This window comes from Ictalurus furcatus, chromosome 14 (assembly GCF_023375685.1).
Source record: "Ictalurus furcatus strain D&B chromosome 14, Billie_1.0, whole genome shotgun sequence".
NCBI lineage: Eukaryota > Metazoa > Chordata > Actinopteri > Siluriformes > Ictaluridae > Ictalurus > Ictalurus furcatus.
This window is the reverse complement of record NC_071268.1, coordinates 3,030,256-3,055,805: the sequence shown is the minus strand read 5'-3', so window position 1 is coordinate 3,055,805 and position 25,550 is coordinate 3,030,256. Positions and strand designations below refer to the sequence as shown.

At 41.5% G+C, this 25,550-nt stretch overlaps 1 protein-coding gene across 1 annotated transcript in view; it reads left to right on the top strand.

Annotated features, from left to right (window-relative positions):
- The first annotated feature begins 4,847 nt into the window (after nucleotides 1-4,847).
- The window catches only part of gsap (gamma-secretase activating protein), a 30,295-nt gene continuing 9,592 nt past the window's right edge, over nucleotides 4,848-25,550 (top strand). The window contains exons 1-19 of the mRNA XM_053642521.1: nucleotides 4,848-5,462; nucleotides 7,138-7,208; nucleotides 8,897-8,953; nucleotides 11,214-11,283; nucleotides 14,530-14,580; nucleotides 15,930-16,018; nucleotides 16,818-16,887; nucleotides 17,134-17,183; nucleotides 19,611-19,715; nucleotides 20,708-20,764; nucleotides 20,877-20,923; nucleotides 21,033-21,112; nucleotides 21,563-21,640; nucleotides 21,735-21,821; nucleotides 22,062-22,154; nucleotides 22,540-22,760; nucleotides 23,878-23,947; nucleotides 24,028-24,107; nucleotides 24,560-24,640. Coding sequence (XP_053498496.1) covers nucleotides 5,375-5,462; nucleotides 7,138-7,208; nucleotides 8,897-8,953; nucleotides 11,214-11,283; nucleotides 14,530-14,580; nucleotides 15,930-16,018; nucleotides 16,818-16,887; nucleotides 17,134-17,183; nucleotides 19,611-19,715; nucleotides 20,708-20,764; nucleotides 20,877-20,923; nucleotides 21,033-21,112; nucleotides 21,563-21,640; nucleotides 21,735-21,821; nucleotides 22,062-22,154; nucleotides 22,540-22,760; nucleotides 23,878-23,947; nucleotides 24,028-24,107; nucleotides 24,560-24,640 — 1,545 coding nt within the window. The 5' untranslated portion in view covers nucleotides 4,848-5,374. The remainder of the gene's footprint in view (nucleotides 5,463-7,137; nucleotides 7,209-8,896; nucleotides 8,954-11,213; nucleotides 11,284-14,529; nucleotides 14,581-15,929; nucleotides 16,019-16,817; nucleotides 16,888-17,133; nucleotides 17,184-19,610; nucleotides 19,716-20,707; nucleotides 20,765-20,876; nucleotides 20,924-21,032; nucleotides 21,113-21,562; nucleotides 21,641-21,734; nucleotides 21,822-22,061; nucleotides 22,155-22,539; nucleotides 22,761-23,877; nucleotides 23,948-24,027; nucleotides 24,108-24,559; nucleotides 24,641-25,550) is intronic.

Below are 25,550 nucleotides of genomic sequence, written 5' to 3'. Positions count from 1 at the left end.
CCATACTCCCTACATACTCCCTACATACTCCATACTCCCTACATACTCCATACTCCCTATATATTACCTATATACTCCCTACTTCCTACATACTCCATACTCCCTACATACTCCCTACATACTCCATACTCCCTACATACTCCCTACATACTCCCTACATACTCCATACTCCCTACATACTCCCTACATACTCCCTACATACTCCCTACATACTCCCTACATACTCCATACTCCCTACATACTCCCTACATACTCCATACTCCCTACATACTCCCTACATACTCCCTACATACTCCCTACATATTACCTATATACTCCCTACTTCCTACATACTCCATACTCCCTACATACTCCATACTCCCTACATACTCCATACTCCCTATATATTACCTATATACTCCCTACTTCCTACATACTCCATACTCCCTACATACTCCCTACATACTCCATACTCCCTACATACTCCATACTCCCTACATACTCCATACACCCTACATACTCCCTATATATTACCTATATACTCCCTACTTCCTACATACTCCATACTCCCTACATACTCCATACTCCCTACATACTCCCTACATACTCCATACTCCCTATATATTACCTATATACTCCCTACTTCCTACATACTCCATACTCCCTACATACTCCCTACATACTCCATACTCCCTACATACTCCATACTCCCTATATATTACCTATATACTCCCTACTTCCTACATACTCCATACTCCCTACATACTCCCTACATACTCCATACTCCCTACATACTCCCTACATACTCCCTACATACTCCATACTCCCTACATACTCCCTACATACTCCCTACATACTCCATACTCCCTACATACTACCTACATACTCCCTACATACTACCTACATACTCCATACTCCCTACATACTCCCTACATACTCCCTACATACTCCATACTCCCTACATACTCCATACTCCCTACATATTACCTATATACTCCCTACTTCCTACATACTCCATACTCCCTACATACTCCCTACATACTCCATACTCCCTACATACTCCCTACATACTCCCTACATACTCCATACTCCCTATATATTACCTATATACTCCCTACTTCCTACATACTCCATACTCCCTACATACTCCCTACATACTCCATACTCCCTACATACTCCATACTCCCTATATACAGTGAGGGAAAAAAGTATTTGATCCCCTGCTGATTTTGTATGTTTACCCACTGACAAAGAAATGATCAGTCTATAACTTTAATGGTAGATTTATTTGAACAGTGAGAGACAGAATAACAACAAAAAAATCCAGAAAAACGCACATCAAAAATGTTATAAATTGATTTGCATTTTAATGAGGGAAATAAGTATTTGACCCCTCTGCAAAACATGACTTAGTACTTGGTTTAAAAACCCTTGTTGGCAATCACAGAGGTCAGACGTTTCTTGTAGTTGGCCACCAGGTTTGCACACATCTCAGGAGGGATTTTGTCCCACTCCTCTTTGCAGATCTTCTCCAAATCATTAAGGTTTCGAGGCTGACGTTTGGCAACTCGAACCTTCAGCTCTCTCCACAGATTTTCTATGGGATTAAGGTCTGGAGACTGGCTAGGCCACTCCAGGACCTTAATGTGCTTCTTCTTGAGCCACTCCTTTGTTGCCTTGGCCATGTGTTTTGGGTCATTGTCATGCTGGAATATCCATCCACGACCCATTTTCAATGCCCTGTCTGAGGGAAGGAGGTTTTCACCCAAGATTTGACGGTACATGGCCCCGTCCATCTTCCCTTTGATGCGGTGAAGTTGTCCTGTCCCCTTAGCAGAAAAACACCCCCAAAGCATAATGTTTCCACCTCCATGTTTGACGGTGGGGATGGTGTTCCAGGGGTCATAGGCAGCATTCCTCCTCCTCCAAACACGGCGAGTTGAGTTGATGCCAAAGAGCTCCATTTTGGTCTCATCTGACCTCAATGCTTTCACCCAGTTGTCCTCAGAATCATTCAGATGTTCATTGGCAAACTTCAGACGGGGATGTATATGTGTTTTCTTGAGCAGCGGACCTTGCGCGCTGCAGGATTTCAGTCCTTCACGGCGTAGTGTGTTACCAATTGTTTTCTTGGTGACTATGGTCCCAGCTGCCTTGAGATCATTGACAAGATCCTCCCGTGTAGTTCTGGGCTGATTCCTCACTGTTCTCATGATCAATGCAACTCCACGAGGTGAGATCTTGCATGGAGCCCCAGGCCGAGGGAGACTGACAGTTCTTTTGTGCTTCTTCCATTTGTGAATAATCGCACCAACTGTTGTCCCCTTCTCACCAAGCTGCTTGGCAATGGTCTTGTAGCCCATTCCAGACTTGTGTAGGTCTACAGTCTTGTCCCTGACATCCTTGGAGAGCTCTTTGGTCTTGGCCATGGTGGAGAGTTTGGAATATGACTGATTGATTGCTTCTGTGGACAGGTGTCTTTTATACAGGTAACAAACTGATATTAGGAGCACTCCCTTTAAGAGTGTGCTCCTAATCTCAGCTCGTTACCTGTATAAAAGACACCTGGGAGCCAGAAATCTTTCTGATTGAGAGGGGGTCAAATACTTTTTTCCCTCATTAAAATGCAAATTAATTTATAAAATTTTTGACATGCGTTTTTCTGGATTTTTTTGTTGTTATTCTGTCTCTCACTGTTCAAATACAACTACCATTAAAATTACAGACTGATCATTTCTTTGTCAGTGGGCAAACGTACAAAATCAGCAGGGGATCAAATACTTTTTTCCCTCACTGTATTACCTATATACTCCCTACTTCCTACATACTCCATACTCCCTACATACTCCCTACATACTCCATACTCCCTACATACTCCATACTCCCTACATACTCCCTACATACTCCCTACATACTCCATACTCCCTACATACTCCCTACATACTCCATACTCCCTACATACTCCCTACATACTCCCTACATACTCCCTACATACTCCCTACATACTCCCTACATACTCCATACTCCCTACATATTACCTATATACTCCCTACTTCCTACATACTCCATACTCCCTACATACTCCATACTCCCTACATACTCCCTACATACTCCATACTCCCTATATATTACCTATATACTCCCTACTTCCTACATACTCCATACTCCCTACATACTCCCTACATACTCCATACTCCCTACATACTCCATACTCCCTACATACTCCATACACCCTACATACTCCCTATATATTACCTATATACTCCCTACTTCCTACATACTCCATACTCCCTACATACTCCATACTCCCTACATACTCCATACTCCCTATATATTACCTATATACTCCCTACTTCCTACATACTCCATACTCCCTACATACTCCCTACATACTCCATACTCCCTACATACTCCATACTCCCTATATATTACCTATATACTCCCTACTTCCTACATACTCCATACTCCCTACATACTCCCTACATACTCCATACTCCCTACATACTCCCTACATACTCCATACTCCCTACATACTCCCTACATACTCCATACTCCCTACATATTACCTTTATACTCCCTACATACTCCCTACATACACCCTACATACTCCATACTCCCTACTTATTACCTATATACTCCCTAAATACTACCTACATACTACCTACATACTCCATACTCCCTACATACTCCATACTCCCTACATACTACCTACATACTCCATACTCCATACTCCCTACATACTACCTACATACTCCATACTCCCTACATACTACCTACATACTCCATACTCCCTACATACTACCTACATACTCCATACTCCCTACATACTCCCTACATACTCCATACTCCCTACATACTCCCTACATACTACCTACATACTCCATACTCCCTACATACTCCATACTCCCTACATACTACGTACGTACTATCTACATACTCCATACTCCCTACATACTACCTACATACTCCCTACATACTACCTACATACTCCATACTCCCTACATACTACCTACATACTCCATACTCCCTACATACTCCATACTCCCTACATACTACCTATATACTCCCTACTCCCTATATACTCCCTACATACTCCATACTACCTACATACTCCCTATGTACTACCTATATACTCCTTATTCCCTACATGTGCTCATACTCCCTATGTTATCTTTACTCCCTACATACTCCCTCCATACTACCTACATAGGCCATACTCCCTACATACTCCCTACATACACCCTACATAATACCCACATATTCCATACTCCCTACATACTCCTTACTCCCCACATAATCCCTACATACTCCATATTACCTACATACTCCCTGCATACTCCATACGCCCTACATACTCCCTGCATACTCCATACTCCCTACATATTCCATACTCTGTACATACTCCATACTCTGTACATACTCCATACTCCCTGCATATTCCATACTCCCTACATACTCCATACTCCCTACATATTCCATACTCCGTACATACTCCATATTCCCTACATACTCCCTACATACTCCATACTCCCTACATATTCCATACTCCCTAAATATGCCCTCCACACTCCCTACATATTCCATACTCCGCATATATTCCATACTCCCTAAATACGCCCTCTATACTCCCTACATACTCCATACTCCCTACATACTCCATACATTAGACTTAGTTCATTTAGTTTGCTTCTGTAACAGTGTTTCCAGGGTCGCTGAATAATGCACAAAGATATTTTTTGTACTATTAATTATTTGCTCTATTGGACATGCAGCGTGCTCTGGTCTCGACCTCGATGTGCGTCACGTGACAACATTTCCGACAGCACGTGAGCAAATGAAAACGGGTCCGTCCTCCTCTTTTTGTTTTCCCTCCGGAGGGGGGCGTGTTTTAAACAAGATGCTTCCCGATAACTGACGAAGCGCAGACACTACTACAGTGTGTATTTACTAAAAAAATAAAAATAAAAATAAAATACAAATCCGTTACGTTGTAGGGGTCTTTAAAGCGCGTGAGCCAGTGACATGAATAAACACATGGAACATGTTCGAGTACAGTGTGTGTGAGTGTGTGAAACTGAGTTTATGGAGGTTGCGTTAAAGCCTATTGGTGACGTACAGTACTAAATGACTGTAGGATATTCAGACGAAGACATTGTTCTGACACGTTATGGACTAAAGGAAAGTCGGACAGGTCGAAATGTCGGCTGAAGGAGGCATTATTAAACACTCTGGAGTGCTTTCGTGCTTGAGGGAAAAGTTTGAGAGTCCATAACGCCTCGATAAACACACTTCACTCGATGAGACGTGACACCGACTCATTTCCTGGATCCAGTCAGCAGCAGGGATTGTTTCACTCCGCCGCCTGAGAAAGGACAAACTGAAAATAATCACAAATATGCTGCAACTAACCTCCACCTTCGACATTCAGAGAGATGCTGTTTCCACACTTGTAGCCAAAGAGGAGACCGTGAGAAGCCGCAGAGGTGAGTGTGTGTGTGTGTGTGTGAGGTTTTGACAGCTGAAAATGAGCGTGAATTCACTTAAATTGGGACAGGTTATTTATTTATTATTACTATTATTATTACTTATTTCCAAAGTGTCTAAGCTTTCTTGGCATTTAATGAAACAAAATTCCCAACACAAAACACTTTTAATGTTATATCTGGCAACACGTGTGTTCTTTCATCCTCATTTACATGTTTAAAACATTATTTATATCTTGCAGACTTTGTCATAACATTAGTACATCATAACAACAACAACAACAAATCTCACCCAAGTCTACCATCAGCATATTTTAATCCTGTATGAACACAGCAGAGAGAGTAAAACTAACTACATGTTAAGAAGTACAATAACAATAACAACAGGTTCAGGACCCTAACAGGAATCTTCAGTAGTTTCCAAGCTCATATCTAATATTTTTTTAAATCGTTTAAATATTCAGAACAACCAGATAAAGTAAATCACAATCGAAAAACGCAGCTGAAAGGTTAATAACATTTTTGCATTCATGTCCAGTAGCAGCATTAACATTAATGTGTAAAATGATGTGTATACAAATCCCTGCGTACTCACTAGTAGGCCTGAGTAACAATCAGTACGTTTACATGGACAACGGTAATCCGATATGAACCCGATTGAGACGATACTCTGATTAAGAAACTAGCACGTGAACAGAGATTATTGACGACCTTAATCCGATTAAAGTCATACTCGAAGTGAACACAAATGGAACTAAGACGTGTGGAGTGTTCCTGTTTTAGTCGCGTTACAGACATGTACACACTTTAATCGCACTATTAACGTCGTGAGAGAGTTTTCACCGCATTTTGCGACAGGACACGATCACACACGGCAACGCTCAACCGTTTTACAGCAAAAGCGAGCACGGCTGCGTACGAAACCGCGTACTTACCTACTATATAGTCGGAGAAATACATGTATTTTGGCTACTATATAGACGGTAAGTATGTGGTTTGGGACGCAGCCCACGCTCCAAGCAGTCGTCTATTTGCACGTACAGCACGACAAATAATTAACTGCACTTGAAGCTTTCGTAAAACTAAAAACCCAATACTGTATACGGTACCATAACTAAGACGAACTCTATGTTGATGCGTGAAATTCTGGAGGGGACGGCGTGGGGCGTGGGGCGTGGCGTAATCACCTGTGCCATTAATCGATCTATGTTCTGTAACTTAAAACGGGAACGTGAAAGGAATGTTCTAAAAGAAACTCATGTGAACAGCTTAATCAGAATATTGCCTTACTCAGAATGAGGTCAATAATCAGATTATTAAATACGTGGAATATATTAGTCATGACCGTTGTATAATCTTATAGGCAAATCTCATATCATGTTTAATTCCTCAAGATTTTCTGGGGTCACCTTCCTGTTTGATGATGACAACACCCCTGTATATGACGTCACGTGAATTAAGTGAGCTTTTTCCTGCTTATCAAGCGGTTCCACACCAAATGTTAGTAACAAAAGTTTTGACTTGCGTTTATCAGGCAAGAAAATAAACGAGTCGAAGGGTCCCACTTTACCTGAATTCACGCTGTTTAATGATTCGTTAAGTATATATGAAAGCTTATATGTTGTTGTTGTTATTGTCGTTGTTTTTTTCACGTTGCATGTTTTGTGCTGTAAAGAGGACGTGCTGGTTGTTGACACTCAAATCCTGAACGTTGAGAGGGATGAAGGTGTCGTGTATTGCTGGAGAGTGAGTCATTTTTTTTTTTATTTCACGTGTTTCTACAAAACAAAAAAAAAAAGCAGAACATACAGTCATGGGAAAAACACAGTACACCCTCCTTCAATTCGAGGTTTTTATTCATCAGGGCTTGAATAACAATTAGCTGGTCTTCACTTAACCCTAACCCTATAAGCAAACAAATAACCGCAGGTGACAACAACAAAACACGACGGATTTCTGTAGTAGTGTGTAGTCTTTTTCTTTCTTCAAAAAGTAAACCAACATTCAGAAACCACGTAGGGGAGAAATAAGTACACCCTATAATTCAGTAACATTTCTTCAGAACCACCTTTAGCAACAATATCTCTATGGGTGGGCTTTGACTTGGCCATTCCAACACCTTCGTTTTTTCTTCTTCTTTAGCCATTCTGATGTCAGTTTGCAGGTGTGCTTGGGATCATTGTCCGGTTGCATGACCCAATTTGAGCCCAGCTTAAACTGCTGGACTGGGCTTTGACTTGGCCATTCCAACACCTTCGTTTTTTCTTCTTCTTTAGCCATTCTGATGTCAGTTTGCAGGTGTGCTTGGGATCATTGTCCGGTTGCATGACCCAATTTGAGCCCAGCTTAAACTGCTGGACAGATGGCCTCACATTTGTCTCAAGAATATTCGGGTATAAAGTGGAGTTCACTGTTGACTGCAAGTTTCCCATAGCTGCAAAACAAGCTCAAATCACCAGCATGCTTCACAGTTGGTATGAGGTGTTTGTAGTGATGCACTGTGTTTGGTTTTTGCCAAACTTGTCACTGTGCATGGTGAGCAGACATCTCCATCTTGGTCTCATCAGTCCACAGGATATTGTTACAGCACTTATATGGATTGTTCAGATGCAAGTCATGCTCCATATTCTTTTTGGAGAGAAAGGATTTTTTCCTAGCCACCATTCCTGAAATACTTGTGCAGTCTTTTTTTGATTGTTCTGACATGAACATAAACATTTAATGTGCCTACAGAGGCCTGTAGGTCACATCATGTAGCTCTTGGGTTTTTCTTTATATCTCTGGGCATTAAACCGTCTGACCTTGGACTGAATTTGCTGGGACACTCACTCCTGGGAAGATTGGCAACTGTCTTGAAGGCTCTCCAACTGTAAACAGTCCTTCTCACTGTAGAATGAGTTTCTCATAGTTTGGAAATGGCCTTATAACCCTTCCCAGATTGATTAGCAGCAACAATTGCTTCTCTGAGTTCATGGCTGTCTTTTCTTCTTGGCATGATGTACACACACATCTGAGTGCCCCAGAACACCAAACTGGCAAAGGTTCTGCTTTAACCAGGTTGCCACACTTTTTATTGATTGACTAATCTTGTCCATTTCATTAGTAACATCTGACTACTAATTAATGATTGTGGAAGTAGGAAGGGTCACCTTACTTTTCCCACCTGGTTTCTGAATGTAGGTGTACGTTTTTGTGAAAAACATGACTACATATTGAAATCTATTGTGTTTTTTTTTTGTTTTGTTGTTGATGTTACCTGAGGTTATTTGTTTTGAGAAGTTGGTACGGACCACACAATTAATATTTAGGCTCTGATAAATAAAAACATAGAATTGATTAAAGGGTGCACTTTCTTTTTCCCATAACTGTAAGTGAAACAAGCTCAGACACCAAGGATGTGTGATGATGCCACTAATAGTGTTTCAACTTCACAGGGAGCCACAGGGAACACCAGAATCGGCAAATACGACCCTCAAACCAAACAGAATAAGGTACGTTTCATGTTTTGGCCTACAGCACATGCACATAAATCCGACTAAGGCATTTTATTAGACTTGAGGTAAACTTCCTGGAGGTATTTCTCTGTGCACACACATAAAGGTGGTTGTTAAAAGAAAACCTGGATAAATGAGTGTAGAAACAGAAGTGCGGATTTTTCCAGGCAGGTGTACTGCATGATTCAATTAAGTGGTCAGTGAACCTAACATTGATGTGAAGTTTGCAAGACGGAAAGCTCTATGTGACTTTGAAAGTCTGTCAACAGTTACATGGAGAGGGATCTTATAATAGGGTTGCAGTGCACAAACTTCCTATTAGAACAACAAATATACATCTGAATGTAAGATGGTGCAATAACCATAGGCGTTGGTCTACAGAGATGTAGAACTAATCATATGATCAAATGAGTCATCCTGCACCATGTTCTCCACACATATGAGTTGCTTGTGTGGTACACACCAAGAGGCTTGACTCCTACAATGAGGAGATGCGATGGCTCTGTTATTCTGTGGGAGGCATTTTGCTGGTATGATTTGTCTCCTTTCAGTGAAGGGCCACGTAAAATCAGTATTCAGTCACCTCTGAAAGTACTGGAACCGCAAGGCTCATTCTTTTTTTTTTTTACACTGAAGACATTTGGGTTTGAGATCAAAAGATGAATATGAGAATTTCAGATTTCATTACATCTAGACTTGTTATACAACTTAGAACATGACATCTTTTCTTTGAACCCATTTGTGTCGAATGATCAAAAATATTGGAACACGTTCCCGGTTTTTCTTGTTGTCTAGGTGTGTCCTGTTGCAGTGATTGTTTAAACATTTAATATCTCTGAATATCTACTCTTGGTTTGTTCCATGGGTTTTGCATGTGAACGCTGCATTTGTAGTTAAAAAGGATAAACCAACATGAAGACCAGAGAGCTGTCTATGAGAGAAAAGCAAGCCATTTTGAAGCTGAGAAAAGAGGAAAAATGAATCCGAGCCATTGCGACATTAGACGTAGCCCATACAACAATTTGTAATTCCTGAGCCAGAAAGAAACCACTGGTGTACTAAACAACAGAGAGTGAACGGGTCAGTCAAGGAAAACAACAACAGCTGATGAGAAACATTGTGAGCCGTTAAGAAAAGCCCAAAAACATCGGTCAGTGACCTCACCAGCAACCTTCACGGGGCAGGGGTGAAGGTATCACCATCCACCATTCAAAGAAGACTTCGAGAGAAGAAATATAGAGGCCAAACCACAAGATGCAAACCTCTCGTCAGCAGTAAGAACTGGAAGGCCAGATTGGAATCCACAAAGAGATACAGAGATGAGCAACAAAAGTTCTGGAACCAAGATGAACCTCTACCAAAGTGACGGAAAGGCCAAAGTGTGGAGAAAGAAAGGATCTGCTCCTGATCCAGAACGTACAAGCTCATCTGTGAAACATGGTGGAGGTAGTGTCACGGCTGCTTCTGGAACATTCTCACTAGTCTTTATAGATGATGAACTCATGATGGAGCAGCAGAATGATTTCAGAAGCTTACAAGAGCATTTTGTCGACAGTTTACAGAGAAATGCGTCCGAATTAATCAGGAGGAACTTCATCATGCAGTAAGACAACGATCCAAAACACACTTCCACCTCAACACAGGACTTCATCAGGGGGGAAAAGTGGAAGGTTCTAGACTGGACAAGTCAATCACCAGACCTTCACAAACCCAACTGAGCAGCATTTCACCTCCTGAAGAGGAGACTGAAGAGAGAAACCCCCCAAAACAAAAAGCCTGGAAAAGCAACACAAAAGAAGAATGCGACAGTTTGGCTGGTGATGTCAGTGGGTCACTGACTTGATGCAGTTATTGCAAGGAAGGGATATGCAACCAAATATTACGTGCTATTTACTTTAACTGTATGAAGGGAACTCGTACAGACTTGTAGAATCTACGCTGAAGCTGTTGAAACATATTGAAGCTGTTTGTGCTAGAAGGAGACGTTACTAAGACACTTTATGCTAGTGTTTCGTTTTACCCGTCTGTAGTTCCTCTACATACAAAATACTATAAATGACAAAACGAAATGTATTTTTTTATTAAATTCTCACACTTTTGCAAAACAACTCATTCTTATTAAAGCTTCTCATCATAATATTCTTGAGTCCACATCGATGGCCAAGTTTGAATAATGTAATATATAATGTAAATATATGTTGCCAAATAAACGCTAAATGTTCTGTTACTTATTGCTATTTTTTCTCCCTTTTCACAGCTACTGTACACTTTTGACAAGCAAGTGTGTATTAGCAGCTGCTCTCTGAATAGAGAAGAAACACTGCTGGGTAGGTTTCTCACTCTCAGGCTAATTTGACCTGCGTACTGGATGAAAGTGGATGTCTGTTCTGAAGCTCATTATATGTTACAGCAGAATGTCTAGTTGATTTATGTAGCTTCAGTATTTATAAATGGTAAATACAATATGGAATCAAATTATAGGCAGACATATTTAAACCAAGTGGCTTACAGGTGGTGGACAAATAACAGAAATACCACATTAGAAAGGACCTTGACTCTGAAATGACTAAATCCCAATGATAAATGCAGCTGTACAGATGATTTTAATTAGGTTGACTGCCAGCTTAGAGTATCAGCTTTAAAAAGGTCTGACTTAGCACTTTGATGTGTCCAATTTCAAAACCACAGCTAACAACGTTCCAAAGAGGCCATGTTTTATATGGTTGAAATGCAGGTGCATCAGTCACAAATGAATAGAAATGTAATTCTTCAAGGAGAACAGTCTTGAAAGTGCTGTAATGGCAGTGCACACCAAAATATAGACAAATGGCATTAGCACAGCATAACAGTGGTCTCCAAAAATGAATAAGCATCATTATGACCCAGTCTCTAAAAAATCTATGTGTTGAGCCTCACATCTACGAAATTCATGGCATGGTGGCCATTCAGAAACATCCTGTATCAAAGGCCCGTTCATTGGTAAAGAGTGGAACGGTGTAAAGAGCACATTATCTCACTCACTTTTAGGCTGTGGTGAATCCAGAGCCCACCCCAAGAAATACTAGGTGTGAAGTGGGAATACACCCACACAGGTCACCACACACTCACACACACACACACACACACACACACACACACACACTTGCACCCAGAGACAGTTTATCTTAGTGGCACCTACTGCCATGTTTTTGGGAGGTAGGAGGAAACCAGAGGAAACCGACGTGGACATGGAGAGAACATTCTAGATTTGTGCTCAGGCAGCTAATAATAATAATAATAATAATGATAATAATTTATTATTATTATTATTATTATTATTTTAATTATAATTATCATGACTAGTGGTTAGCACGTTCGCCTGACACATCCAGGGTTGGGGGTTCGATTCCCGCCATGGCCTTGTGAGCACGGAGTTTGCATGTTCTTCCCGTGCCGTTGGCGGTTTCCTCCAAGTACTCCGGTTTCCTCCCCCAGACGTGCATGATAGGCTCATTGGCATGTCCAAAGTGTCCATAGTGTGAATGGGTGTGTGATTGAGCCTTGCGATAGATTGGCACCCTGTCCAGGGTGTACCCCACCTTGTGACCTATGCTCAATGGGATAAGCTCCAGGTTCCCTGTGACCCAGTCGGATAAGCGGTATAGAAGATGGATGGATGGATGGAATGCGTTTTATTTATAGAGCGCTTTTCAAGATACTCAAAGACGCTTTACATAAACCATAATGCCTTTGGAGGCCAGGGACAGACACCAGTGATGTTTCAGCTGTTTTGGCCATGATGTCTTTGTTCTCTGTGCTAATTATGCAGTGATGCAGAGCTGATGAAATGGATCAAGACTCTCTCTAAGCATGCTATGTTGACAGCCACCTCTGCCGGGCATTTTCCAGCTGACTGTGAACCGACAGCTGATATGCGACTTCAGTTGCACCAGTATCTAGGAGTGAGCCAGATTTGGCCTTTATAAACCACAGAGGCCACTGGCAGGCTCCAGAGAGTCCGTGCTTCAATGTTGGAACTATGGGAAAAGCATTCAGATGCGCTGCACTTGACCTCACAGTGCATGCTTACAAGCAGCTTGGATTGGCTGTATAGATGCCATCGTCTCTCATGGCACAGCACTGGTGGCTCACCAGATGAAGCGCTGTGTTCAGCCACTCAATGACAAAAACAGACTAGCACCCTTGAGTGGCACCGACATAAGTTCTGTTAGCTTTGTATGAACCTTAAGCGGACAAATATCAAACTCTCTGACTTCTGACAGTCATCTGAATTAACCATGGATGATTACTAAGCTGCAGGAGTATAAACATCAATTCTGCCATCAACACAGCCTTTGAAGCTTTGAGCCTGGCCAAATTTAGACCCCATTGAGACCCCAAGGTTGTCTGTCCCAAGAAAGTTATTTTCCCTGGACAAAAAAAGCACAATCAGAAAGACGGATCACGTGGTCAGAACAGGGGATTCTACTCTACATGCTTCCACAAGGACAGTGGTCTTTGTTTGAGTCTTTAACGCATGTCTGTTAGACTGGTTCACATCAGTATGTCTGTGTGATGCACCCATTGTGCTCTCATTGCTCCGGAATGCTGTTCCCTTCGGGCTTGCCTTTTCAGTGATGGGCATTCCGAGTCAGTGTTGACCGTCCGCATATTCTCTACAGGGGAGGTCCATAGTACTCGAGTAGACCATACGATTTATTGTGATGAGCTCCAACTATCTGGAAGCAGGTGTTTTCCGCCTCAGATATAAAAAAAGGGGCACATCATCCAGTCAGAATTTAGGACGGCCTGCCTCACCCTCAAGTACGTTCTACCTGTTTTTGTGACATTATCACAGCTTGAGCCGTTCTGACAGCATGGTAACTGTGAGGTATATAAATTACCAGGACAGCAGGAGATTCTTTCTTATATAAATCCTCTACAAATGGGCTCACAACAGTTAGTCTCACAGAAGGCGACCCACTGGGTCAACGCAATTGGAAGTGCATTGGCGATGCAGCAGATCTGGGGAAACCTGCTCTGTCTCACCCTTTTGCTAAGGTGCAACGGCTCACTACTGTCCTGGCAGTCTATTGTATCAGACAAACATCTCCAACATTTCCCAAACATCATTCCGCAGGCAGACCATTTTATATTTACATTACGTCTTTCCCCAGGCAGACTCATTGTCACAGATGAGAGTAAAGCTGAGGTTTCTTCTTGGAAAAGATGGTCCAATGTCCTACCACAAACCATTCAACACTTCTATGACAGCATTCCAAGAAGGATTAAAGCTGTTGTGGAGACCAAGAGTGACCATACTCCTTTATAGCTCCCTTCTATTAATCGCACATGTACATTGTTTTGTCCATCACCTGTGCAACTGAGGTAGAATTCAAAGCATGTTAGCAGTTGAGGCTCTCTGGTAGATCTGGCTTTGAATTCACAGCCTTCTGTTCACATGCAAAGAGCCTTCACTGCTGAGCTACCGCTGATATGTTACGGCTTATTTGCATATACCTCAGTATCTTACCTCTATAGTGATTGGTAATGTAATACCTAGTAATAATAACAACTATCTGTGTTTGCACCAGCGGTCAGTCTGACACGGTCATTACAGGGAGGAGAGGATCATTTTAAACCAGGTATCTCCAACTACCACACACACACACACACACACACACGCACACACAGAATATACACAGCACATGTACACAAAAAATGATCACAGCCTAGCAGTTTCAAATGAAGTTGTAATTAATGAAACTAGTTGCAGCTGTATCCCTGCATTGAAAGGAAATTACACGCCTTAATACACGTAGACGTAACTCAGGGGCTTCATTTTGCTGACCAATCATAGTTTGCGATTATTTTCACATGGCAGAGCTAATGAGTAAACCATTCACGTACTAATTGTTATGAGCTCCTGAGTATGTTACTGATTAACAGGAGGTCATAAGGAGATGCCGCTTAATCCATGTGCAGTTGAATAAGTCTGAGTGTAGATCTATGCACGAAGAGCTATCTAGGCAGAACACATTCTTTAGTCATCACTACAATATGCTGTCATGCACTCAAAAAAGAAAAGGGAACGCGTGACAAAACAAAACATCGTGTTTTCCAACGGACTTTAAACTTTCCCAACTTGATAGCCATCGTGAAAGTTTGGAATCTATTAGCAATTCCCTAATATTAGCATCAATCGCCTCCGGCCTGGAGAGGTGATGAATAGAAATACCGACTACAGATTACATTTACATGCTGTGTACGGTTAAAGCAATCCAATATAGACACCAATTCTGTATAAAATGAGCAGTTTCTGTCGTCCTGAATGTTGACACAAGGATGAGGCCGAGGTTAGGAGATCATTAAGTTTGGACGTTTCAGAAGTGCAGAGTGCGTATGATTAAGAGGAGGTGTATATCTGTAAGAGGGGAACTTAAATCCGACACACACAGCTGGGGATGCAGACTATGGTTTATTCCATGAGCCAATATATCCAATTATCCTTGGTGATGAAGAGTAGTCCAGATAGTAGTGATGGTGGTTTCTGTGGTGTATTAAGCAGAATGCCACTGCAGTGTGAACATACCTTGGCCACCAAGAAATGCCAGTTGTGCTTCAGAGCTTAAGAGTCGGAGCCAGTGCAAATGTTTAAACTCTTCAGTTCAGTTAGTGAGTACGTTATCTCCTTCGGTTCATGCTACACAACATACAAGTGGCTCAGGCTGGTCTGGTTATAGGGCTAGGGCTCAAATGTTCATTAAGTGTCCAAAATCAGCACAGAATCCACACAAAAAACAAAAATGAGACAATAAAAAAAATTCTAAGAAAAGGAGAAGAGGAAAGTCAAATGCGCACAGCATACTCGTAACTGGACATAACATAGTTGCTCTGGCAGTAATTCCCAATGACCCATTGGTATATACTGTTTCTACACTACAAAGCCATCTCTATATATACACAAATCTCTTTTTTCTTCCATTTTTCCTAGTTTCAAAATACCTGACCCTCCTTATAGAAATAAATCCAATGAACAACACTAAGGTTATAAAAGCTGTGGATTGCAAGGTCAAAGTTCAGGTAGGCTGCCGTCTTTTTGATAATTATCATATAGCGGTTAGAATGCGATGAAACTTTGTATTCAGGTGACAAATTAAAGAATAATAAATAAACCGTATAAAATGTAAGGTGTAATGTCACCATGAGCTGTCAGTACAGCTTTATTGTGCCGTGGCATAGATTTGACAAGCCTTTAGATCTGGAGGGATGAACACCATTCTTCCAGGTGGTGGAGCGTTCTGTCTAATATGCTTAAGTATTAAGTATTAGTTTGGCATATTTATACTTTATTCATGCTTTACTTGAGAATAATTTCTCAGTGCTTTTGTCCACGCACGCTAACACACCACTCCAAAGTCTCTCATATACAGTATGTTCAATTGGGTTGAGATCTGGTGACTTACATCATTTTCACACTCATCAGACTATTCAGTGAGCCCTCATGCCCTTTGGATGGGGAAATGTTTATTTGGAAGAGACCGCTCCCTGCAAGATAGACATGTTTCATCATAGGATAAAAATGATCAGGCAAAATAACTGTATTGCTTTGCAGTGACCTTTCCCTCTAAGGGGAAAAGTGAACCCAAACCATGCCAACAAAATGCCTTCCACAACACAACAGAGCCCCCCCCCCCTTTAATTTGTCACCTTTCTGTACATGTGTGTAATGTGGAGAAGTAGACTTTATATATAGTGGTAGCTGGTTTATTTTTCAGACATAAAATTCCAATGTATTAAGGTTTGAAATACCAAATGCATATTGTAATTCTTTTGACTGTTATTCCAGTTTAGGATAAAGATACGTTTTCATTTTCTTTAGTTCCTGTATCCTGACTCGTCACGGAACACTGTGCTGGAAAGCCATTTGTTGGTGGCGGCAGAAGATGGCTGTATGTATTGGTGTGGTGTATTTGTAACATATTCCTATGTGTTTCAGCTTGTGATCAGTTTTATTAAGATTTGATTGTTTAACAGTTTATTGTGGCTTTGGAGCTTTTATTGTATTTCACATGTTCATCAGGCCTAGATGATGCTTCCAGCTTACTCGCATGGTAGAGCTAATGTTTAAGGATGTTAAGTTTACTGTAGTGAAGCCATTGTTTAATCAAATGTATTGATTCTTACTTTTTGTCTAGATATTGACCGGTACCACATACTGCTGGGGAGGCAGGAAGGCTGTAAAGTTGTGAGTCTTTGTACTGCATGCAGTTTGTATTATGAAATGCAGTATACACTATGTGACCAAAAGTATACGGACACCTGACCATCACACCCGTATGGGATTGTTCCAAAACTATGGGCATTAAAACATGGAGTTGGTTCTCCCCTTTGATGTAATAACAGCTTCCAGTCTTCTGGGAAGGCTTTCCATTCGATTTTGGAGCGTGGCTGTGGGGATTTGTGTTCATTCAGCTACAAGAGCGTTAGTGACGTCAGATGAGTGAGGAGGTCTGGGGTGCAGTCGGTGTTCCAGTTCATCCCAAAGGTGTTCAGTGGGATTGAGGTCAGGGCTCTGTGCAGGACCCTCTAGTTCTTCCACTCCAACCTTGGCAACGCATGTCTTTATGGCGTTCGCTTTGCGCACAGGGGCGTCGTCATGCTGGAACAGATTTGGGCCTCTTAGTTCCAGAGAAGGGAAATTGTAACGCTACAGCATACAAAGACATTCTATATGCTTCCAACGTTGTGGCAACGCATATGGGTGTAATGGTCAAGTGTCCACAAACATTTGGCCATATAGTTTATATTATAAAATTGCAGTGTAGTAGGGGAGAGCGGACACGGTCGCAACACAACACATTTATAACGCATTTGTTTTCAGTAAATGCACACACGCAACTTTGACGTTTTTTTACTTGCATATACACCGATCAGCAATAACATTAAAACCACCTGCATAATATTGTGTAGGTCTTCCCTTGTGCCACCAAAACAGCCCTGACCCATCGAGACATGGACTCCACAAGACATCTGTAGGTGTGCTGTGATATTTAGCACCAAGACGTTAGCAGCAGATCCTTCAAGTCCTGTAAGTTGTGAGGTGGGGCCTCCGTGGATCGGACTTGTTTGTCCAGGACATCCCACAGACGCTGGATCGGATTGAGATCTGGGGAATTTGGAGGCCGAGTCAACACCTTGAACTCTTTGTCATGTTCCTCAAACCGTTCCTGATCAATTTTTGCAGTGTGTCAGGGCGCATTATCCTGCTGAAAGAGGCCACTGCCGTTAGGGAATACCATTCCCATGAAGGGGTGTACTTGATCTGCAACAATGTTTATGTAGTTGGTACAGTACATGTCAAAGTAACATCCACATGAATGCCAGGTCCAAAGGTTTCCCAAAGCATCACACTGCCTCCACCAGCTCGCCTTCTTCCGAGGTAATTGACGCACACGCACCCGGCAGTCCACATGATGTAAAAGAAAACAGGATTTATCAGACGAGACGACCTTCTTCTGTCGCTCCATGTTCCAGTTCTGATGCTCACACATCCATTGTAGGCGCTTCCGGCGGTGGACAAGGGTCAGCATGGGCACTCTGACCGGTCTACAGCTACGTGGGCTGTACGGGCTCATACACAGCACGCAGTGATGCTCTGTGTTCACTCCTTTCTATCATAACCAGCATGAAATTTTTCAGCGGTTTGTGCTACAGTAGCTCTTCTGTGGGATCGGACCAAATCTTCGGCTAGCCTTGGACGCCCATGACCCTGTCGCCGTTTCAAAGGTTGTCCTTCCTTGGAGCACTTTTGGTAGGTACTAACCACTGCATTCTAGGAGCAATATCAACTTCAAGAGCTGACTGTTCACTTGCTGCCTGATATATTCCACCCCTTGACAGGTTCCACTGTAACGAGATAATCAATGTTATTCGCTGCACCTGGTTTTAACGTTATGGCTGATCGGTGTAAAAATACATCACTTATATCTGTCCGTAAAAAAAAATCAGCAGTAGTAAAAGAGACAGAAAAGCTGTACCCACTAGTTTCCACTCATGCAAGAATGAACTGTAATAGACGCAGAGCTCATAAAGACGTTATCATTTTAAAAAATGTTATAGTTCCGGTAAAACCATTGTATCCATGCTATAGTAATTGCGGGTACTACTTCGTATTATTCAGTTCTTTAGTGCTTTTAATAATGGACATTGCCATATAGCAGTTTTACATAAATTCAGATATAGATTTAGATGTAGGTCTCTAATGAGCAAGCCAGAGGTGACTGGGGCAAGGAAAAACTCCCTGAGAGAACATGAGGAAGAAAGCTTGAGAGGGATTTATGGGAACCCATCCTGATCTGGTTGACACCGGCTACTGCGACTGGAAATAATTTCCTTTCTACAATTGTATACTATAGAGTCAAGCAGTACTAAGCAGAACATTTCAGACAGAAGTTCTTCATCAGCTGTGCATGCAGTGCTTCTGAACAGAGTTTTCTCCGTGCTGTGAAGTCAAAGGGTACTCGGATTTCATTTTCAGCATTCAGATATTTATTGTCACCTCCCACAGTATAATACGTAGGCAGGTGAAAACATCCAGGCTTTTATTTGACTTAGTCATTTCATATTATGATTATTGAGTAGCTGAGAATGTGTATGAGTTTTGATGTAACAGGTGATGCAGAACACCGAGCGTCTGGGGAAAGACAGAGTGACGGACGAGTTCTGCTGGGTTCAGTGGGACTCGGACACCCAGAGACTCTTCTTCCTAACAAGCAGGGTCAGAAATTCCCCTTATTTCTTCTCTTCTAGCCATAGTGTCAGGAGTGACGCTGCTGTGGCAGTCCTTCATACAGAAATGAGAAATAGGCATATAAATTTACAAACAGTGCTAAGGAAATGCTAGATTTTCGAAGCCTAGTAGACAGTGGGCCTCGTTTATCAAGCTGGATGTGAAGAGATTCATTTCGTCGTAGGAGCAGTTACACAAAGAATATGGTAACTCATGAAAATTCTCTAATTTCAGACAAAGTTTGTGTCCTACTCGTGCTCCTGAGTGTGTTTAACATTACACATAAGAAGACGAACTAATATAAACCTCAGTCGAACAAATCATGATGTAAATTGTGACGAGTTATTGCGCTTTTATATACAGCGATTTTTAAAAAATTTTTTTGCCAGACACTCATTTCATTCATTTCAGCTGTTTGAGCATTGCCTTTTATGAAGTTTTGTGGGTGTCACCAAATTCAAATCAGCTGTGCATGCTCCTGATAATTTACAGTTATAAATAAGTACCACATTATAATAAAAGCAGAGTGAGTTTTGAAGAGCGAACCCAAACCGTTCTCTTCCATATCAATGTTTTTACCTGGGGCAGTCGTGGCTTGGCAGGTAAGGCTCTGGGTTACTGATCAGAAGGTTGGGGGTTCGAGCCCCAGCACTGCCAAGCTGCCACTGTTGGGCCCTTGAGCAAGCCCCTTAACCCTCTCTGCTCCAGGGGGCGCTGTATCATGTCTGACCCTGCGCTCTGACCCCAACCTCCTGACATGCTGGTGTATGCGAAGAAAAGAATTTCACTGTGCTGTAATGTACACGTGATCGATAAAGACTCATTATCATTAGCATTACCTGCATGAGTGATATTGCATTTATCAACAACATTCTTTCATGTCTTCTCAATGATTATGTTCTCAGTCAGTTATTTTTTGAATGTTCTCTGAGTTTCTGCTACACTCACTTTATGACTGTTTTTTTTCTGTTCTATTTTAGGAGAAATATGTGCTTAAGTGTGTACAGTTTTTTCCTGATCACCATTTTGAGACCCTGGTAAATATATTATTGTACATCATTGTCAGTTCTTTAGTGTTGCATCATGTTTAATGACCGATAAAAATCTGTTTTATTTATTTATTTGTTTGTTTGTTTTTATGTTCGGCAGTTTGAACTCCCCTTGGAGTTACCCAGTAATCCTTTCACCTCTGTGAGGTAAGCAGCCCATTAGTTAGTTTTATTTTTAGTGCTATAGCTTAATAATAAATATCGTTCGACACAAAAAGTGCAATAACGGGCCATTTGCGTGTTTTGCTTTGTTTAGGTTTATTAATTTCGGACATGATCACTTCCAAGAGCGGGAAAACGAGGGAATGAAACTGACGGTCTTTACAGAGAGAACTGGCAAGTCATTTGAAGATCGCTGGGTTAGCTTACGATTTTAGAAAGGACACTGAATGCTGTATAGTGACACATTATTAAACAAAGTCAATGATTATTCTTGCTTTATCTTCACTCGCATGCCTTGGGATAGAAGTTAAGTTACATTTTTACATCATGAGCTACATCACTCATGGAGGCAATCAAAGTCCAAGTAATTCACGAATATGGCAACTGCATTGGATGTTTGATCAGATATTTTAATGGATGTTTAACTGGCTTATACTAATCAGAATACAACAATGAAATATGTTAATCCGACATACATATTTGTGTATTAATCATGAATTCATTTGCAACTGTACATTTTTAACAGAAATTTGTCTGTTTCTTTTATTTAAAATAATCCAGAGCATATGGCACTCTTCAAAAACTTATATAAACCTCCTTGTCTTTTTTTTTCCCCCCCTATAGGGATCATGTGTGTGTGCTACAGCCATCCTCTGCATGGTGTCGAGGATTATACATACACTATTGCGTTTGTGCACAGAGGTACACGGACTGCAGCGTTATTTCTGAATAAACTCACATTTGTTAGAGTGATAACATTTATTTTTGTCTGTGTGATTTTTTTTTTTAAATGCAGGTTTCAGAAAGACTTTCACTATAGCACTTGAAGAAAGCGTACAGCCAGGCAGCATGCCAGCCCTCCAGCCACTCTTCATCTATTTGGGTCAGTGGAGAAAACTGATGTTCGTTCAGAGAGAAACGTTAAAAATTCAGTCTCACACCTGCATTCGTAATTTCACAATGCTTTATTAATCAATCAATCAATCAATCAATCAATCAATCAGTCAATCAGTCGTCAACAGAATCAAGCTCTTTATTGTTCCTCTCATTTTTTTCTGTTGATTTATGATGTGCAGTTAAATTTTTCTCAGCATGCGTTGTGATCTCTGAAACTCTCCCACAGGTCATTATGTTGTAGTTTATCTAGCTGGCCACTTCCTCCATCTGATCAACTGCAGGCAGCAGGACCTGCTCTGCCACAGTCTCTTTCTGTCAGGTGAGTAGCTCAATCCTGGGACGAGTCTTTATTATTACAGGAGAAGTTCTCCGAAGGTACAAGTCTACAGGAGCTATGTGAGATTATTTTAGAAAACCTGCACTTGTATAAGACCCTGAGATTACGTGCAACCTCCTGTGCCGCGTAAGGCTTACTGACTTGCACTAGCATAGAGTCTACTATAACCGGAGCACTCCCAGCAGGTTCCTCAGTGGTCCTCTCACGGAGTCGGGCAAACCTTTTGGACACCTCGTCATATTTTGTTTCATTACAGGCTGCATTAGTAAACATTTAAAAGGCGATGGTTTTAATGGATAGTGTGTTTTAGTGTGTATTTGTCAGTATGGGGTAGTTCATTCCCTACATTGTGCCCCTTGGCCTGCAGGTGCCGATGCCCATGTGGATGCACTGGGAGTCAACGACGTTTTAGTGAGCATTTCCGGTCACAAGCTGGTGGATTGGGGGATGGGCAGGATATATACCATCAACCTCAGCCATGATTTCCTGCTTCAGCTACTTAGCCCTATTCGGCCAGAGGCGCAACGTCTTGCCGCGCTGCACTGTGTGCTGGTCCACCTTGGACCCGACCAGGACCTAGAGAAGAAGGTGGGACAGAGGGAAAGGAGATGAGGGAGAGATTGAATGGCAGACACGAATGCTTTTCCGTTTGTGAATTTATTATGAGAGCTAAAGTGAGTCAGTTTGGTTTTGTGTGGAGTATTTATCGTGGTTAAAGATCCACAGTAAATGAGAGCTTTGCGTGACACAAACTCACGAAGTGTAAACGCTGTAGAAAATTGCTGTAAGTTTTACATTTACGTGGGTTGCCAGTAAAATACTGTAACATTTACAGTAAACAGGTGTAAAACAGTCAAATACAAAGCCTTAGCCACTGCGCAACCACAACGACCCCACGACAACTGTCTTGCACTGATACTTCAACCACCGAATGACCTCCACTAAAAGACTGCAGTGAATCAATACAAGCTCGTTCAGCTAGTTGTGGTTAAGGTTGTGTGTTCAAACCCCAGCACCACCGAACTGTCTTGATTGTAACTCTTGAGCAAGATCCTTCGGCTCACTCGTATCCTGTGTCGAGCAAACGTACTGGCTTACGTGTTATTTTATTCTATGTACGATAGTACAGTCCTTTATTGTAAATATGTTTCAGCAAACATTGTTTCGTAGCCGTTTACTGTAAAGTTTCCTGTACTTTACTGGCAACCCAGGTGTACAGAAAAGTGTACACAAGGTCCACTGTGCACCTTTTGTACACTTTCCTGGCCACAAGCTTCAGGATCTTGAAGGGTGCAATCTGATTGGCTGTCCACACTTTGGGGTATGTTTTTTTTTTTGCTTTTGGGTATATTTGCTTGTATTTACTCATTTGTAAGTCGCTTTGGATAAAAGCGTCTGCTAAATATGTAAATGTATGTACACCTGCGTGTTTGTAGCAGTTAGTGGTGAGTAAGCAAGATTGTCAAGAGTCTATAAGAAGGTCTGTGGATGGAAGGTCTGTCAGATACCCCCTTTCTGTAAATGTAGGCACTTCTTCATTCTTGGCCACGTTCATGAAACATTTCAGAATCTGTAGCATAAAAGAGGTGTCAGACTTCCAACACTAAGGGTTGGTTGGCGTAAACATTCGTCTATGTTTGTGTGCGGTGAATATGTGTACGAGATCATAATGAGAGTTTTAATGCGCATTGCTTTCCCTGTCCAGATCATCTACTGGATCAGCGAGAACCTGATGAGCTTTAATGCTTTCGATCAGATTCAGGAGTTTATTCTGGGTGAGTAGGAATGCATGCTCTGCGCATAGACCAAGGCAATGTGACCATGTGAGATCCTAACCAACCTCCTTTCAAATTAGGTTCTCTATACAGGATGTGCTGTCAGCAGTGTCTCAGTCTCAATAAAGTGCTTCCATACTCATCTGTGTTTGAGAAGAAGGTAATTTAAAAAGCATAGTCCTTTTGACAAACCACTTCCAACACAGAACATTCATATATCATATACTGCAAATACAACAGATTCATCATACAAACCTCTGGCGCTAAGATCATACGCCTTTCTACAATAAGCTCTGGCTGTGTACGCCTATACTACAGGAAGCCTCATCATTAGTAAATACCACAGTACTATAGCAAATATCTTCCAGTGTATATCGGTAATACATGTGGGTCAGTGAACAAGTTATTGTTGTTCGTAAAACAAGAGGCACGTGGGGAAGTGAAATTCTTTTTTGGAAGGCATTTTAAAAATGAAAGCAGAACTGAAAAAGTTGATTGGTACTTTGTACATGCTGTATACTGAGTAGAGTAGTAGACCGTGTAACTTATACAAAACGTCTATAAAATTGCTGACACTACAGACGATAAAGAGTGAACTGTTTTCTGCTGTAGGAACTTCCTGTAGCGCTGACTGCTATCCCTGGTGTAAAGTGCACACCTGAGCTGCTCGCTCAGCCAGTAATTAAAGGGAAGGTAATGAGCGATTCTCTTTATTTTCTCAGGGTTTTACAAGACTGTGGTATGTAACTGACGGGAAGTTTTGTTTAGATGACGCCTGCAGAAATTATACATTAATCAGAGAAGAAGTACCGAGAAGTACCGAGAGGCGTTTACATGTTTCCTTTGAAATTATGACTATCAAATAAATCATATTTTTTATACTAATATTTTTATAAGGAGCTGACTACGTAAGTGAGTAAAGTGGTTATTAAATATTATGTATGACAGTGAAATTAAAGGAGTCATGTCATGATGTTTAATGTTTTGCTTCTGTTTGGGAGTGTAATGTATCTGTTTGTGCATGTATAAGATCTGCAAAGTTGCAAAGTTCATAGTCTCCCCGAAAAGGATTTATTTGGTCTAACAGAGAACACTGCCCCAGACCCGCCCCGTTCGAAGTCCGGATGTTACTTCCACAAACGTATACATCACTACATGAACTATTAGCATAATCCCGCCCAAAGGCAGGCGCGAAGAAAGAAGGCGAGGTTTCGGTGAATTGCGGCGCCATGTCCTGGAGACGCTGTGTGTTTCGGTGCGAAAGCAAAACCCGTTTGTTTGGCCTTTCGAAAACTGACAAAATTAGGAATCAGTGATTACAGTTGATTTATAACGCTACACACACAGGCTACTCCTGAAAAATGGGGCGGTTCCCACTTTGCACAGACGATCTTGCGTCTCTGAATCAGGACCTGTACGTATGTTTGATTATTTTATGAAGTATCTGCTATTCAAGTCGTAGGTTCAGTTGTAGACCTCTGCTAATGTGCTAGCTAAACTTTGCTAAGTTGCCTCAGTTTTAAGTGTTTGTTTGTATGTTGGTGGTCTGACAGAGACATTGATTGTAGCTGCTGTTGTGATTGTATCTTTAAATGGTTTATAT